The sequence below is a fragment of the Aegilops tauschii genome, chromosome 4, assembly GCF_002575655.3.
Source record: "Aegilops tauschii subsp. strangulata cultivar AL8/78 chromosome 4, Aet v6.0, whole genome shotgun sequence".
NCBI classification, from domain to species: domain Eukaryota; kingdom Viridiplantae; phylum Streptophyta; class Magnoliopsida; order Poales; family Poaceae; genus Aegilops; species Aegilops tauschii.
In genome coordinates, this window is record NC_053038.3 from 89,129,342 (window position 1) to 89,141,574 (window position 12,233).

At 43.3% G+C, this 12,233-nt stretch overlaps 1 protein-coding gene across 3 annotated transcripts; it reads left to right on the forward strand.

Annotated features, from left to right (window-relative positions):
* Nucleotides 1–1,327: 1,327 nt before the first annotated feature.
* Nucleotides 1,328–11,813, forward strand: LOC109782629 (large ribosomal subunit protein uL16z). 3 transcript variants are annotated; one of them, XM_073496327.1, is made up of 14 exons: nucleotides 1,349–1,700; nucleotides 2,104–2,265; nucleotides 2,358–3,193; nucleotides 3,272–3,461; nucleotides 4,253–4,460; nucleotides 4,885–5,342; nucleotides 5,744–6,170; nucleotides 6,657–6,737; nucleotides 6,862–7,052; nucleotides 7,145–7,201; nucleotides 9,269–9,309; nucleotides 10,267–10,758; nucleotides 10,872–10,953; nucleotides 11,440–11,813. In XM_073496327.1, the coding sequence occupies exons 1-14, from the start codon at nucleotides 1,404–1,406 to the stop codon at nucleotides 11,497–11,499; spliced, it is 3,582 nt and encodes a 1,193-aa protein (XP_073352428.1). In that variant the 5' UTR covers nucleotides 1,349–1,403; the 3' UTR covers nucleotides 11,500–11,813. The 3 variants fall into 3 exon arrangements, with proteins under 3 accessions (XP_020196841.1, XP_073352428.1, XP_020196843.1); XM_020341252.4 differs by lacking the exons at nucleotides 9,269–9,309; nucleotides 10,267–10,758; nucleotides 10,872–10,953; nucleotides 11,440–11,813 and adding an exon at nucleotides 7,453–7,902 and having other exon boundaries at nucleotides 1,328–1,700; nucleotides 7,145–7,362; XM_020341254.3 differs by lacking the exons at nucleotides 1,349–1,700; nucleotides 2,104–2,265; nucleotides 2,358–3,193; ... (6 more) ...; nucleotides 7,145–7,201; nucleotides 9,269–9,309 and adding an exon at nucleotides 8,821–8,966 and having other exon boundaries at nucleotides 10,257–10,758.
* The last annotated feature ends 420 nt before the right edge of the window (nucleotides 11,814–12,233 follow it).

Genomic DNA, 12,233 nt, shown 5'->3' on the forward strand with positions numbered 1-12,233 from the left:
AATGCCTACGAATTTATCTAAGTTACTACTGTTGCTGTTACTATTGCACTTGCTACAAAATTAGTGCTATCACTGTTACCGATACCGTTGCTGCTCCTACTATTATCAAAACTATCATACTACTTTGCTACTGATCACTTTGCTGCAGATAATTAATCTCCACGTGTGGTTGAATTGACAACTCAACTGCTAATACCTTCAAATATTCTTTGGCTCCCCTTGTGTCGAATCTATAAATTTGGGTTGACTACTCTATCCTTGAAAACTGTTGCGATCCCCTATACTTGTGGGTTATCACGCCTCAATCCGGTCTACGCATCAGACTCTCCCGAGTGGGAGGTCTGGTTCGCGTTGGAGCACGAGGAGCAGTGCCGGCGTGGCGTCCACGACGTGGAGGCCGGCACCCCGCCTCCCCTCGTCGTGCACGACTAGGACCAGGAGGCAGAGGCCGCCTACCAGGCGGCGCTGACGGCTATCCTCCGTGAAAACGAGGAGGAGTGGCGCAAGGAGGAGGAGAAGGAGGCGTACCAGGCGCGGCTGTCGGAGGCCATGGCGCTCTCCACTGCCTGCGACCGCGTCGTCCCGCGGCTGGCCCGGCCGTCTCCCGAGCCGGCGGCGATCCCCGTCAAGCCCGAGCGCTACACATGGGACGGGTACGTGTGCGAGTGGGTCAACTTGCCGCCCGTCTGGTTTGGGGTGTTGCCGGCCCAGGAGGAGATGTACCTGAAGCAATGGCAGCAACACAGGCTCGTGGGGGAGCGCCGCGAGGGCGAGCGACTCGAGCAGCTGGAGCACGACGCTGAGGCGGAGGAGGAGGAGGAGGAGCGTTGTGCCTGTGGTGGCGCAACCCAGCTAGCGGCGGTACAACCACCGGCGGACGACGTCGCCGCAACCTGGGAGACGACGTTCCCGTGGGCTGGCCCGGCGCCGACGTTTGTCGACCTCACCGGCTCCGACGACGAGGACGAGGACGCTTAGGACAGCGCGCCTCCGAATATTTAGTTTAATTAAATGTTTGTACTTAATGTAATGTGGACTCGTGGATTCTCGCCAGCCTTTGTGGCTGGCATTAATGTTTTCCATTTTAAAAATATTTATGGGTCGGGTCAGCGTTGGACGTAAGCGCTGGCCCAAACGTGAAAGCGGACATGAGTGTCCGCCGGACCGACCCAAACGAACAAAATCGCCTTTCGTTCGGGTCGGCGCGTTGGAGTTGCTCTTAAGCAAAGTTTAGTTCAATTTAACTCCAATTTGAAAGTTTTTTATGATCAAATCCTATTTGGCCACGCTCCACAACAGGGGAGGGTAAATATGGAGGTACTAATATGGACTTCTCTCGAAACATAATAAAATTCCCATTCTTATACCCTAGCTAACCCCAAAAGCTCGCCGGAACCGCCGCCATGTCTTCGAAGGGCAAGAAGAAGCAGAAGCCGTCGGTGTCCCCGCAGCCGTCACCTCGTACCCCACTCTCTCGCGCCCGTGAAGGCGCCGGCGGCTGCATCCTGGACCTCCCGTCCACCGCTGCAGCGGCAGCGGCGCGGTACCCGGCGCTCGTACCCCGCGGAGGCGCCGGTTGTTTCACCGGCACCGTCTTCGATGTGGTCTCCAGGGGCGGGATTCGTGGTGGCGAGGGGACGCTCTGGCTCTCCGGGGACGCCATGGCCAGCTCCGGGCTGCGGCATGGGTGTCTCGTCTCTGTATGCTCCTCCTCAAAATTAGGATTTCTTTCTGCACCGAACTAGTTTACTAGACTTTACACTTCACTCCATGCTCCATGTAACATCAGTTCTTGCTATTGAAATCTCGATTGTGAGCCGACCTTTGACTGTGTAGATGTAATCTCACAGTGGCCCCTTGATGTTCTATCTGGTCAATTGAATATGTGCTGATTGATCCACCCAGTTTTTCAATACTGCCACAAAGCATCATATTTACAGCCTGTTGCTGAAAATAAGATTAACACATACAGTGGATTATGATACCCTGGTTGTAGAACTGACATTCGAGCTTCCCATGGGTTCCAATGAAGATAAAACTTTAGCTTACCAGTGTCTGTGTTGTTTTGTTCAAGTCAGCTGAGCTCTGTCTCCTTGTTCTTAGGTGTCACTCATTTCTTCAAGTAGTAACAGTTTAGATGAATTCCCACTTGATAGCTTATTTGAGGAGTGCACCAGATTCTTTGATCTTGATGTGGACAATGATCTCATCTCTAACGAAGCTGGGGGGAACTTTGTGACTGCCAAAGTTTTCCCTTCATGTGAGGTATGTGCCTTTGTTATCTTTCTTCCCTTCGTGTATAAATGTGGCGAATGTGAAACTATAAAAGTTTTTGATTGGATGGTCACTCTTATCAGGTTCAAAAGAATGGCATCAAGCTCTCTTGGGACCTTGCCTGCACGCTTGGATACCCTGTAGTAGGTCGTCCTTTGTTAATTAGCCCCCTATATACATCTCAAGCCCCAAAACAAACTGATGGTGGTGAGTTTTTGAGGGTGATAAAATGCAGCGATCTCTACCTTAGTCTAGTTCCACCAAAAGTTGCACCATCCAGCCATAATAAGTCAGGGTCTGATTGCCATCCTGTAAGAAATGTGATGGTTATGGAGTCACCTAAAAGGATTCCTTCAACTTCTCCATGCAGAAATGAATCCCATGACGGTGCATCTTACAGTGGTTCTTCATTGTGCTTGGATCAAGCCACTGCAAAATCAGTATTGGCAGATGATAAAATAAATGACTTGCTGCAGACTTCTGCATCACGGTGGCTTGGTGGTAGGCACTTACTGAAAGGAAACTACGTTCCTCTCCCAATGTGCGGGAAACTATCTATGTTTGTAGTTTTGCGTGCAGAAGCAGATGATTCTGCCCTGGATGTAGTGCATGAGAAAAACAATTCAATGTCTAATGCAGAGGTCTCTGGTAAATTGGTTGAAACCCCTGCTTTGTTCCTTGTCGACAGAACCACAAAAGTGCACCTTTCTGATTTGTCATCTTCAAAGGAGTTTGGGTCAGATAAGCTAGGGCTCCCACCAGAATATTCCGTGTGTGCTGATACAGGAAATGAAGATACCAATCCTAACCAAAGGCTTGGTGGGTTATCTGAAGTATCAGCAAAAGTAAAAGAAATGATTTCATTTTCGCTGGCAGATCAAATTAGTCTGCCGAGGAATGGTTTGCATGATTTACCAAGGTATAGTGTGAACTTGTCCCTGCTATATTGCACACACATTTATTTGTTAGTTAAGAATATACTGTTGGTTCATTGCAGGTATAAAGGTATTCTTCTTTATGGTCCACCTGGAACAGGGAAAACCTCTCTTGCTTCTTCATGTGCCTATGATCTGGGAGCCAATCTTTTTACAATCAATGGACCAGAGATCATTAGTCAGTATCACGGTGAAAGTGAACAAGCATTGTATGATGCTTTCACTTCAGCTAAGCAAGCTGCACCTGCTGTGGTTAGATTTTCTTCTAATGGCCAACCACTTCTTTTTATTGTCATGTCAACTGCACTTGAAACTTACTTCTAATATACTACTACCTACACCCGGAATTAGATGACGCTCAAACAGATGTATCTAAACGTATTTCAGTGCTAGATACATCCGGATGGAGCAATTCCGGATGGAGGAAGTACCTTTTTAGGAGGCTAATGTCATAATTTCTAACATTATCCCCCTCACCCTGTATCATGGAGTAGAAAAATGAGCAATCTTTTGTTCATGACTTCTGGAATCTGAGTTAAAATGATTCCTATTCTCAGATGTTTATCCCTTAGTGTTCGAAATGAAAATAAAGGTTTGATAAAAGTATTCAACATGCCTATATGCATTTTACTGGATATCCATCTTTGGAGGAACCTCATCCTTTACAATTTTTGTTTTACATTTTAAGTGAAGTTACCATTTTAAAATCGATTTAACACTGTTATTTTATTTGAAGAAGATAAAAAACAAAAATCTCTTATGAAGTAGATTTTGGGTAATAGCTGTCATTACTGATCAAAATTAGTAATAGCTGCTGATTATCAACGTATATGTATTGAATGAAGTATGTAATTACAAACGGTTTCTCTATACTATGATGAGGACTTATGAATGGTCTAATTAACAATAGCTGCTGATTATTTATGCCTATGGATTGAGTTACTTAATTACCAATGGTTTCTCTATATTACAATGAGGAAGTATGTTATCTCTTAATTATAACAATATTGAGGATTGATAATATGTACCTTCATTGATATTAGATATTTATTGATGAATTGGACGCGATTGCTCCAGCCAGGAAGGATGGAGGCGAGGAGTTATCTCTTAGAATGGTTGCCGCTCTGTTAAAACTGATGGATGAGATTGGCCGTAATGATCGTGTTATCCTGATTGCTGCTACAAATCGGCCTGAAAGTATTGATCGTGCATTACTGCGCCCAGGAAGATTTGATCAAGAAATTGAAATAGGTAGATCTCTGATGTTTTTCATATACCGCAGCTTTATATCTATTCTAGGTCAGTGTTTTTCTCTTTTAAGGTATTGTGTGCAACTAAAACCAGTACCAGTATATGTGCCGAATCATCTAGGATTCTTTTTGGTGGTAACATGATCCGTTTGGGGTGAAATGACAATTATCTTGCATTTTATGTACTTTGTGCTACTTAAGAGACGTTATGCCCCCGTATATACTGTTACTTGTGTCACTTCAGCAGCTGTTTTCATAACTTAGGGTAAACTGAGGTTGGCCATGCGCTTATAGATGGCATCAAATGCAAGCTGACTATTATCAATGACAAGCCTAATGTTGAAATAACATGGTTGTCCAGTTGATAAATTGTTAAGTAAGTCATAGTTGATTAATTTGTTGTCTGTAAAATGGCTCACTTGCAGGAGTACCATCTCCAGGACAGAGGCTGGACATACTTCACCTCCTTCTAAGTGGAGTTCACCACTCTCTCACTAGTGAGGAAGTTGAGTGCCTTGCTTTTGGCACTCATGGATTCGTGGGTGCTGATCTAGCTGCACTCTGCAATGAGGCTGCATTGAGTGCTCTTCGCCGTTATATTAGTGTAAAAGAAAGTTCAACTCAACCACTTGGTGATCGTGCCACACATGCAGAAAAGACTAATATTCAAGAAATTGATGGCCTTTTGGGTTATGAAATAAGCTCATTATCATCATCTCTCTCAAAGTTAACCATGTCAACGGAGGATTATAGCTGGACCAATAGAGGTGATATCATAGAAAGTAGCGAGCTGGATGATAAGAAAGATGAGTTGCTATTGTTGGTGATTAAAGATGACTTTGAACAAGCTAAAATGAAAGTTAGACCAAGTGCAATGCGTGAGGTATCATTTTTACGCACCTTATATGTTCATTTAGTGTTTCTTTTTTCAGATTTCTTCTCTTATTACTTGCTGTGGTTTCTTTCATAATACTAGTTCTTATCTTGTAAGAAACATTTCTTCTCTCTTTTTTTTCTTTTTCTTTTCATATGTTTGTGTCAATATCCGCGTCATGAATTCCAACCGACGAGCAGTGAAAACTAGACTAAAACATGGCACATTTCAGGATGATATGAAGTTCTGTTATAATGATCCAGTTTAATGTTAGGTGCTCTTGATTTGGTTGGTTGAGATGCTCTGTGGTGCGTTATTATCTTGTGGGAAATAAACATCAACATCAGTAAAATATGTGTGATCTGTAGAACATAGCACAATGATAATACCTCCCATCATTTCCTGTACAGGTAATGCTAGAGCTTCCGAAGGTACAATGGGAGGATGTTGGTGGTCAAGCCAGGATCAAGAAGCAGTTAATTGAAGCCATCCAGTTGCCACAGAAATGCCCAGACGCATTTGAACGCTTAGGGATCCGCCCTCCTAGAGGATTGTTAATGATTGGACCACCAGGTTGCAGTAAGACATTGATGGCTCGCGCAATAGCTTCTGAAGCAAAAATGAATTTCCTTGCAGCTAAGGGTCCTGAGCTTTTCAGCAAATGGGTCGGTGACTCTGAGAAGGCAGTGAGATCATTATTTGCGAAGGCGAAGGATAATGCGCCTGCAATATTATTTTTTGATGAAATAGATGGGCTTGCAGTAACTCGTGGCCATGGAAATAATGGCATATCTGTTGCTGATAGGGTACTCAGTCAGCTGCTACAGGAAATGGATGGTAAGCCTTAGTACTTCCTTAGGGACTGTTGGTTGATTTCCCTACTTCCTTTGGGAGTAGGTTACTCTTGTGATTATTAGGCCGTCGTTACACAAACCAAGCAGTCAAGCATGCAAATTAGATTAGATCTGACGTTTCTACGATTTCTTTAGGTTCTACTGGTTGATTCCACACATGTGGTTCATTCTTGATACAAGTAACAGAATAATCTTATATAAGAAGCCTAGGTTACATACATTAAAATGGATGTTATTGCTGCATCCAAGGTGTTCACATAACTGAGCACCTAACATTAATGGGCTAACGGTAATTACTAGTCAAAATTGAGGCCCTGTTATCTTACTATGTTATTAGTTACTGGGTTCTGTGCTATTTGCTTGTCTTTCCATTCTTAGTTGGAAATGCTGATAACCTACGATTTGGACTCATGTTAAATATCTTTGCTGGTTAGGTTTTAGCCATTTATAATTACTCTGATTGCAACAGGTTTGGACCAAAAGATTGGTGTCACTGTTATTGCAGCTACGAATCGTCCTGACAAAATCGACATTGCACTTCTGAGACCAGGTCATCCATCTTAACTACACGGACTATGCACATGTATTTTATGGCCTTTGTTCCTTGCTTGGGTTACATATGCAATGCTTTCTGTATTATGTTGGTTTAACTAAATGAATGATGTATGCACTAGGTCGTTTCGATAGACTGCTTGATGTTCAGCCACCAGATGAAGCTGACCGTGAAGATATTTTCCGGATTCATACACGCGGCATTCCCTGCAGTCACGACGTTAATCTAAACGAACTCGCTAGACTCACAGAAGGCTACACCGGTGCCGACATAAAGCTCGTCTGCAGGGAAGCCGCTGTAGCTGCTCTTGATGTATGCTACCTGCTCTTTGCCCATTCTGGTACATGATGAGTAGATGTATTTTCAATAGAAGCTTGCTGATAAACTATTTGCATTTCCACCAGGAGAACTTTGACATCCCAGAAGTAGCAACTAGACACTTCAAGTCGGCAATCGACCGAGTAAGTCCATCAGATATGAAGTTTTACCAAGAACTCGCGGCACGATTCCGCCGACTCGTTGATGACACAGATAACGCAACAATGCCCGGAACACATACCGAACCTGCCATTTAGTGGCCCATAAGATTCTTCTGTCTGTACATAGCAGAGAGCAGTTCACTGTAAGCCATCCCTCATCTTCTCCATACTACCTCAAGTCATTGAATTCTAACGTGTTGTTTTTGTACTTTATCCGGTTCCGCTAATACCAGAAGCTGTATGCACAAGACTGCAATCCTCATTTTTGGTAGTGCCAGCTATGATATGGGACCGGCAAGAGAAATGGGCGTTATTGCTTGGTCTGCAGTCGTTTTCTCTTCACTTGGTTATTGTATCTGAGCCTGATGTTCACGATGATTCTACTGATCTGCTCCGAAGAATCCATGTTGACCTTGCCAAACAAAAGGACAAAGGAATCCATGCTGATAGTTGTACTATGATCTTATCCAGCGTTTCCTGCAGCTGGATTTATTTATTTATTTTTGGTTCTGGTGAAAGCTAGTAGTGCATGTCATGAGTTTCATCCTTTTCCTGGATGTCTACCTGATCTAGTAGTACTAATTTTGTAGTGGTAGCTCTTGAAACAGAGGATACTGATTACTAAACAATTCTCTGTGCAATACCCGTGGAGTGTATAATTTTTTTTGCTGTGGAGATTGCTAGATGCTGGTCGTCACACCTATTCAAATTTGCGCACATTTAGACCTGTTCCAAATGAAACCTTGTTTTAGGGAAATGTTCCAAATGAAACTGACCCCGCCAGTAATGGCATCGAGGGAGTACCGGGAGTTTGGATCCCTGCTCGAGATCCCGCGAAAACCAGATCGCGGGATGAGAAGGCTAGAATCCTCTGCATTTGGTTCAAATAAATGGAACAGAAGGAAAGATGAAGTTTCCTTTGATCTCTATTTTAAAGGAAAAAAACACAGGAAATTTACAATTCACTCGCACCTCCTTTTCAAATTAATATGCACGAAAAGTTATTGATTTACGCATCACACATGAACTAATATTTATGGGGCTGGAGACTTTGCTAAAGCATGCACATAAATAGACGAATGAGACTCGGAAATTCATTGAAAGCGACTTTTGAACTTCAGGGAATGTTTGGGGTTTGACTTTGATTTGACCGTCTTTATCGGAATTCCTGTGTTTTTCCTATTCCTTTGAACCAGTTCAGGGCCTTTGATTCAAAGAAAATCCATCGAACTAATCAGTCAGCAAAGTCGTCTTGAGCAAAGATGTGTCGGTCTCAATGTTGATTCTCCTCGTGCCATCCTTGGAAGCAAATTCACAGATTTCAGCATATCAACAACCCTGAACAGCTCCCTTTTAAATCACGGATGCAAAAGCTCTTGATATCTCAAAAAACCATCAGCCGAACTTGATGCAAATGCCATTGGCCATTTGCAGGCGACACGTGTCATGTTTTTATTTGAGTTATTAAGCGACACGTGTCATGTTTAATTCTGTTGGGTTTTGTCCTGGTCACCAGGAGAGGATTAAATTACTCTGGTCACACTGGGCCCGTAAACAGGTCTTTTTTAACACGTTACCCGGCCCAGCCAAACGAGGCGCGGGGCCCCAGGTCCACCACGCCACCCACGTCCATACACATATAAGCCCTACCCTCCAACCCTACTGCTCCTGTGTTTCCTCTCGCCGCCGCCGTCGCCTCCTCTCCTCTTCCTCCGTCGCGTCGCCACCGCCTTCGCCATGGGGAGACGTAAGATCGCTCGATCCGTCCCATCTCCGCTCCCTACCTCCCTTTTCATGCAATAATCTCGCTATGTTTCGATCCGTGCGATGTGTGGATGCGGCTGTGCGGTAGGGTTTTGTCTCCGTACATAGTTCTTGCCTGATCTAGCGGTCTAGCCCTGTGTGCGATGTCGATGCGAGTTCCGAAGAGCTGGGATCAAGTTAGGGTTATGTGTTTCTGCCCACCGCTGTCGAGTTTCCGGTGTTTGGCATCTCTGCGCCTATGCGTTTAGGATAAAATTGGATGGATGCCATGATTATTCCCTTTAGACTTGGCAATGCTGGTTCTATTTGCAATTGACACCTTGCAGGTAAGTTGATGCTATGGTCCTAGAGTTTTTCCCTGTGTTGTATGATGTAGATTGTGTGGTTTTGATCGGCTGTTGTCTATACAAATCTCTTTGTGCTATCATCAATATCGTGTTAATGTTGAGTTCTAACCTCTTCAGAACTAGGGCAACAGTACTGTCTGAAAGGTGTTCGGTTGGCATGGTTTCCAGGGAATTTTACTCTCCTAATCATTTCTGTTTCATGTGTATATTGTGATTGCCAATTTGTAACCGTGCTGCTCTTTCTGCAATACCTCTGATTTTTTTGCATGGGTCTTGTTGTAATAATATGTTAAATGTGTTTATAGGTTTCAGATGTGACGTATGCTGTTGTCATTAAAAAATGTTAGTTGTACACTGTCTGTTTATTAGGATCCACATCATTTTCTGTGGACTTCGTTAAAACAAGAATTATTGTTGTGGAGTATATGATGGTGTTTATCTATGTCACCCCATTCCATTTTTGTTGCTTTATTTGTGTTAATGTTGGTATTAACTATTACCTTCTGTATACATTTCATTGGTTAAGGCTGTAGGTTCACTGTAATTTGTAGAGAATCTTTGTATGATTTAAATTTGGCCACACAGCCACAACTTTCCCTTTGGGTTATGTAAGAAGTAAATTTCTACCTGTGCTGCTTTCATGGAAAGCCATGACTGCAATATTTTCTATTTCTGCTGCCACCTTACATATTATAAACTGTGTGCTGATTTTCTGAGAAGTTTTGATTAGCGAAAGCATTTCTGAGGTGTCATTCAAGTTGACTTGTTCCTCTCTGATTGCACCTAGCTAATGTATTTTGTTGATTGATATGAGCTTTACCTCTTCTATTATTCAAATTTTTGTTTCCTGATTCAGTGCTGATAATTGAGACCCCTCCATGTGTATTTGGTTTCTAATAATTTTGGTGCTTTGTTCCTCTGATCAGGACCTGCTAGGTGCTATCGCCAGATAAAAAACAAGCCATACCCCAAGTCAAGGTACTGTCGTGGTGTACCTGACCCGAAGATCAGGATCTATGATGTTGGGATGAAGAAGAAGGGAGTGGATGAGTTCCCCTCCTGCGTCCACCTGGTCAGCTGGGAAAAGGAGAATGTCTCCAGCGAGGCTCTTGAGGCTGCCCGTATTGCTTGCAACAAGTACATGACGAAGAATGCTGGAAAGGATGCGTTCCACCTGAGGGTCAGGGTCCATCCATACCATGTCCTTCGCATCAACAAGATGCTTTCATGTGCTGGGGCTGATAGGCTCCAGACTGGAATGAGGGGTGCTTTTGGGAAGCCTCTGGGTACCTGTGCTCGTGTGGACATTGGCCAAGTTCTACTATCTGTGCGCTGCAAGGAGAGCAATGCTGTTCATGCTGATGAAGCCCTCCGCCGTGCCAAGTTCAAGTTCCCAGGCCGTCAAAAGATCATTCGCAGCAGGAAGTGGTATGACACCTGTCTTTTCAAATTATACTGGTTGTTTCATTGTGTTATGGAAAGTCGGAAATTCTGTGAGATGACTAGTTTGAAGCATTGCTAATCTGCACTTGATTTTCCAGGGGCTTTACCAAGTTCAACAAGGCCGATTACATCAAGTACAAGAGTGAGGGAAGAATCGTGCCTGATGGTGTCAATGCTAAGGTGATACATTTTTTCCCACCGAAACATCTTAATGTTTGCTTCAGTTCTGTTCTACTAGACTGCACAATTCCCAAAACTTAAAATGTAATGTTGGTTGCTTAATTCCATTCCACATTTTTACTTGTTACATTCAGGTCTGAGCTCCAGTTTATTGTTGTGTGTAACATAATATAAATATTCTGATTCCTAATAATCTATCAGTGCTACTAAGTTGGTCAAATTTGTTCCATGTTAACATGATGCTTACAAGTGCTAATATCAATTTAAACCTGAATGACCATATGTTTTTTGTAATAACTATCTTTATATTGCTATATACTACTTGTCATAGTTCTGTCGCATCAAATATTCTGAACTTGTATAATTCTATATATTGTTTGCTGGTATATTTTCATTCTATCTACTTGCATATTGAATTGTTTGTCTATTGTTGGTTCTTATAATTGTAATAATAATCTACTGTTTCTTCTTCCAACTCTTGTGCAGTTGCTTGGTGTCCATGGCCCCATTGCTAAACGTGCCCCTGGGCAGGCGATCCTGGCTTGAGGCAGTTGAAGCATGCACAGACCATTTCCTTCACTAGATGGAACTCATGAGTTCTGTTTTTGCTTTAGCTAGTATAATTCCCCATGCTTGAACGAGTGTTAAGTAAAGCTGGCTGCTGGCTGCAGTATAATCTACTTCTGTAGTTCTTTACTGTAGACCGTTTCTCATGGTGGAGGTTTACATATCTGCAGTTGTCCTGTTTTAGCACTTTCTTGAGATTGTTATCTACAAGTGCTGGAGAATTTTCTGGATCATCCATGAATGATGTATAACTGTTGCCTATGCTCAATCACCTAGTGTGGCCTTTTCATTGATGTGTGGCTAGTTATGTTTGTTTGTTATGTTCTCCTACTTGAGGCATTCAAGTAAATATTGGTAAAGCTGCTCAAATTGCACCTAATTTGCTTGAAAAGTATATGTTGATTGAAGAGTTTAGTATTCAAAGGAATGTTGCTATTGCGTTCAGTTGCATTTAGCCTAGTTTGATTGTATTTCCACAATGTTCTCCGTTAGCATCCAATTTTCCTTGGCCTTCACTATGAAGCCGTGCCTGTGTTGGTGGTGGTGGGGCGCTGGTGCCGACAGTCAAGGCAGTTAATTTTCCTTGGCCTTCGCTATCAAGCCGTGCCTGTGTTGGTGGTGGTGGAGCGCTGGTGCCGACAGTCAAGGCAGTTGTGGGCACTTGCGGCAATCTTATTGTTACTTCCTCGGGTTCGGAACGGCGGTTCCATGTG

What these genes read in the sequence shown, in the direction of transcription:
- LOC109782629 (XM_073496327.1), top strand. Translation starts at nt 1,404, where the DNA reads ATGTCTTCGAAGGGCAAGAAGAAGCAGAAGCCGTCGGTGTCCCCGCAG. An exon ending in GCTGCTACAGGAAATGGATG is followed by an intron (nt 6,171 to 6,656) that starts GTAAGCCTTAGT and finishes TGATTGCAACAG; the next exon opens with GTTTGGACCAAAAGATTGGT. An exon ending in CCGCTGTAGCTGCTCTTGAT is followed by an intron (nt 7,053 to 7,144) that starts GTATGCTACCTG and finishes CATTTCCACCAG; the next exon opens with GAGAACTTTGACATCCCAGA.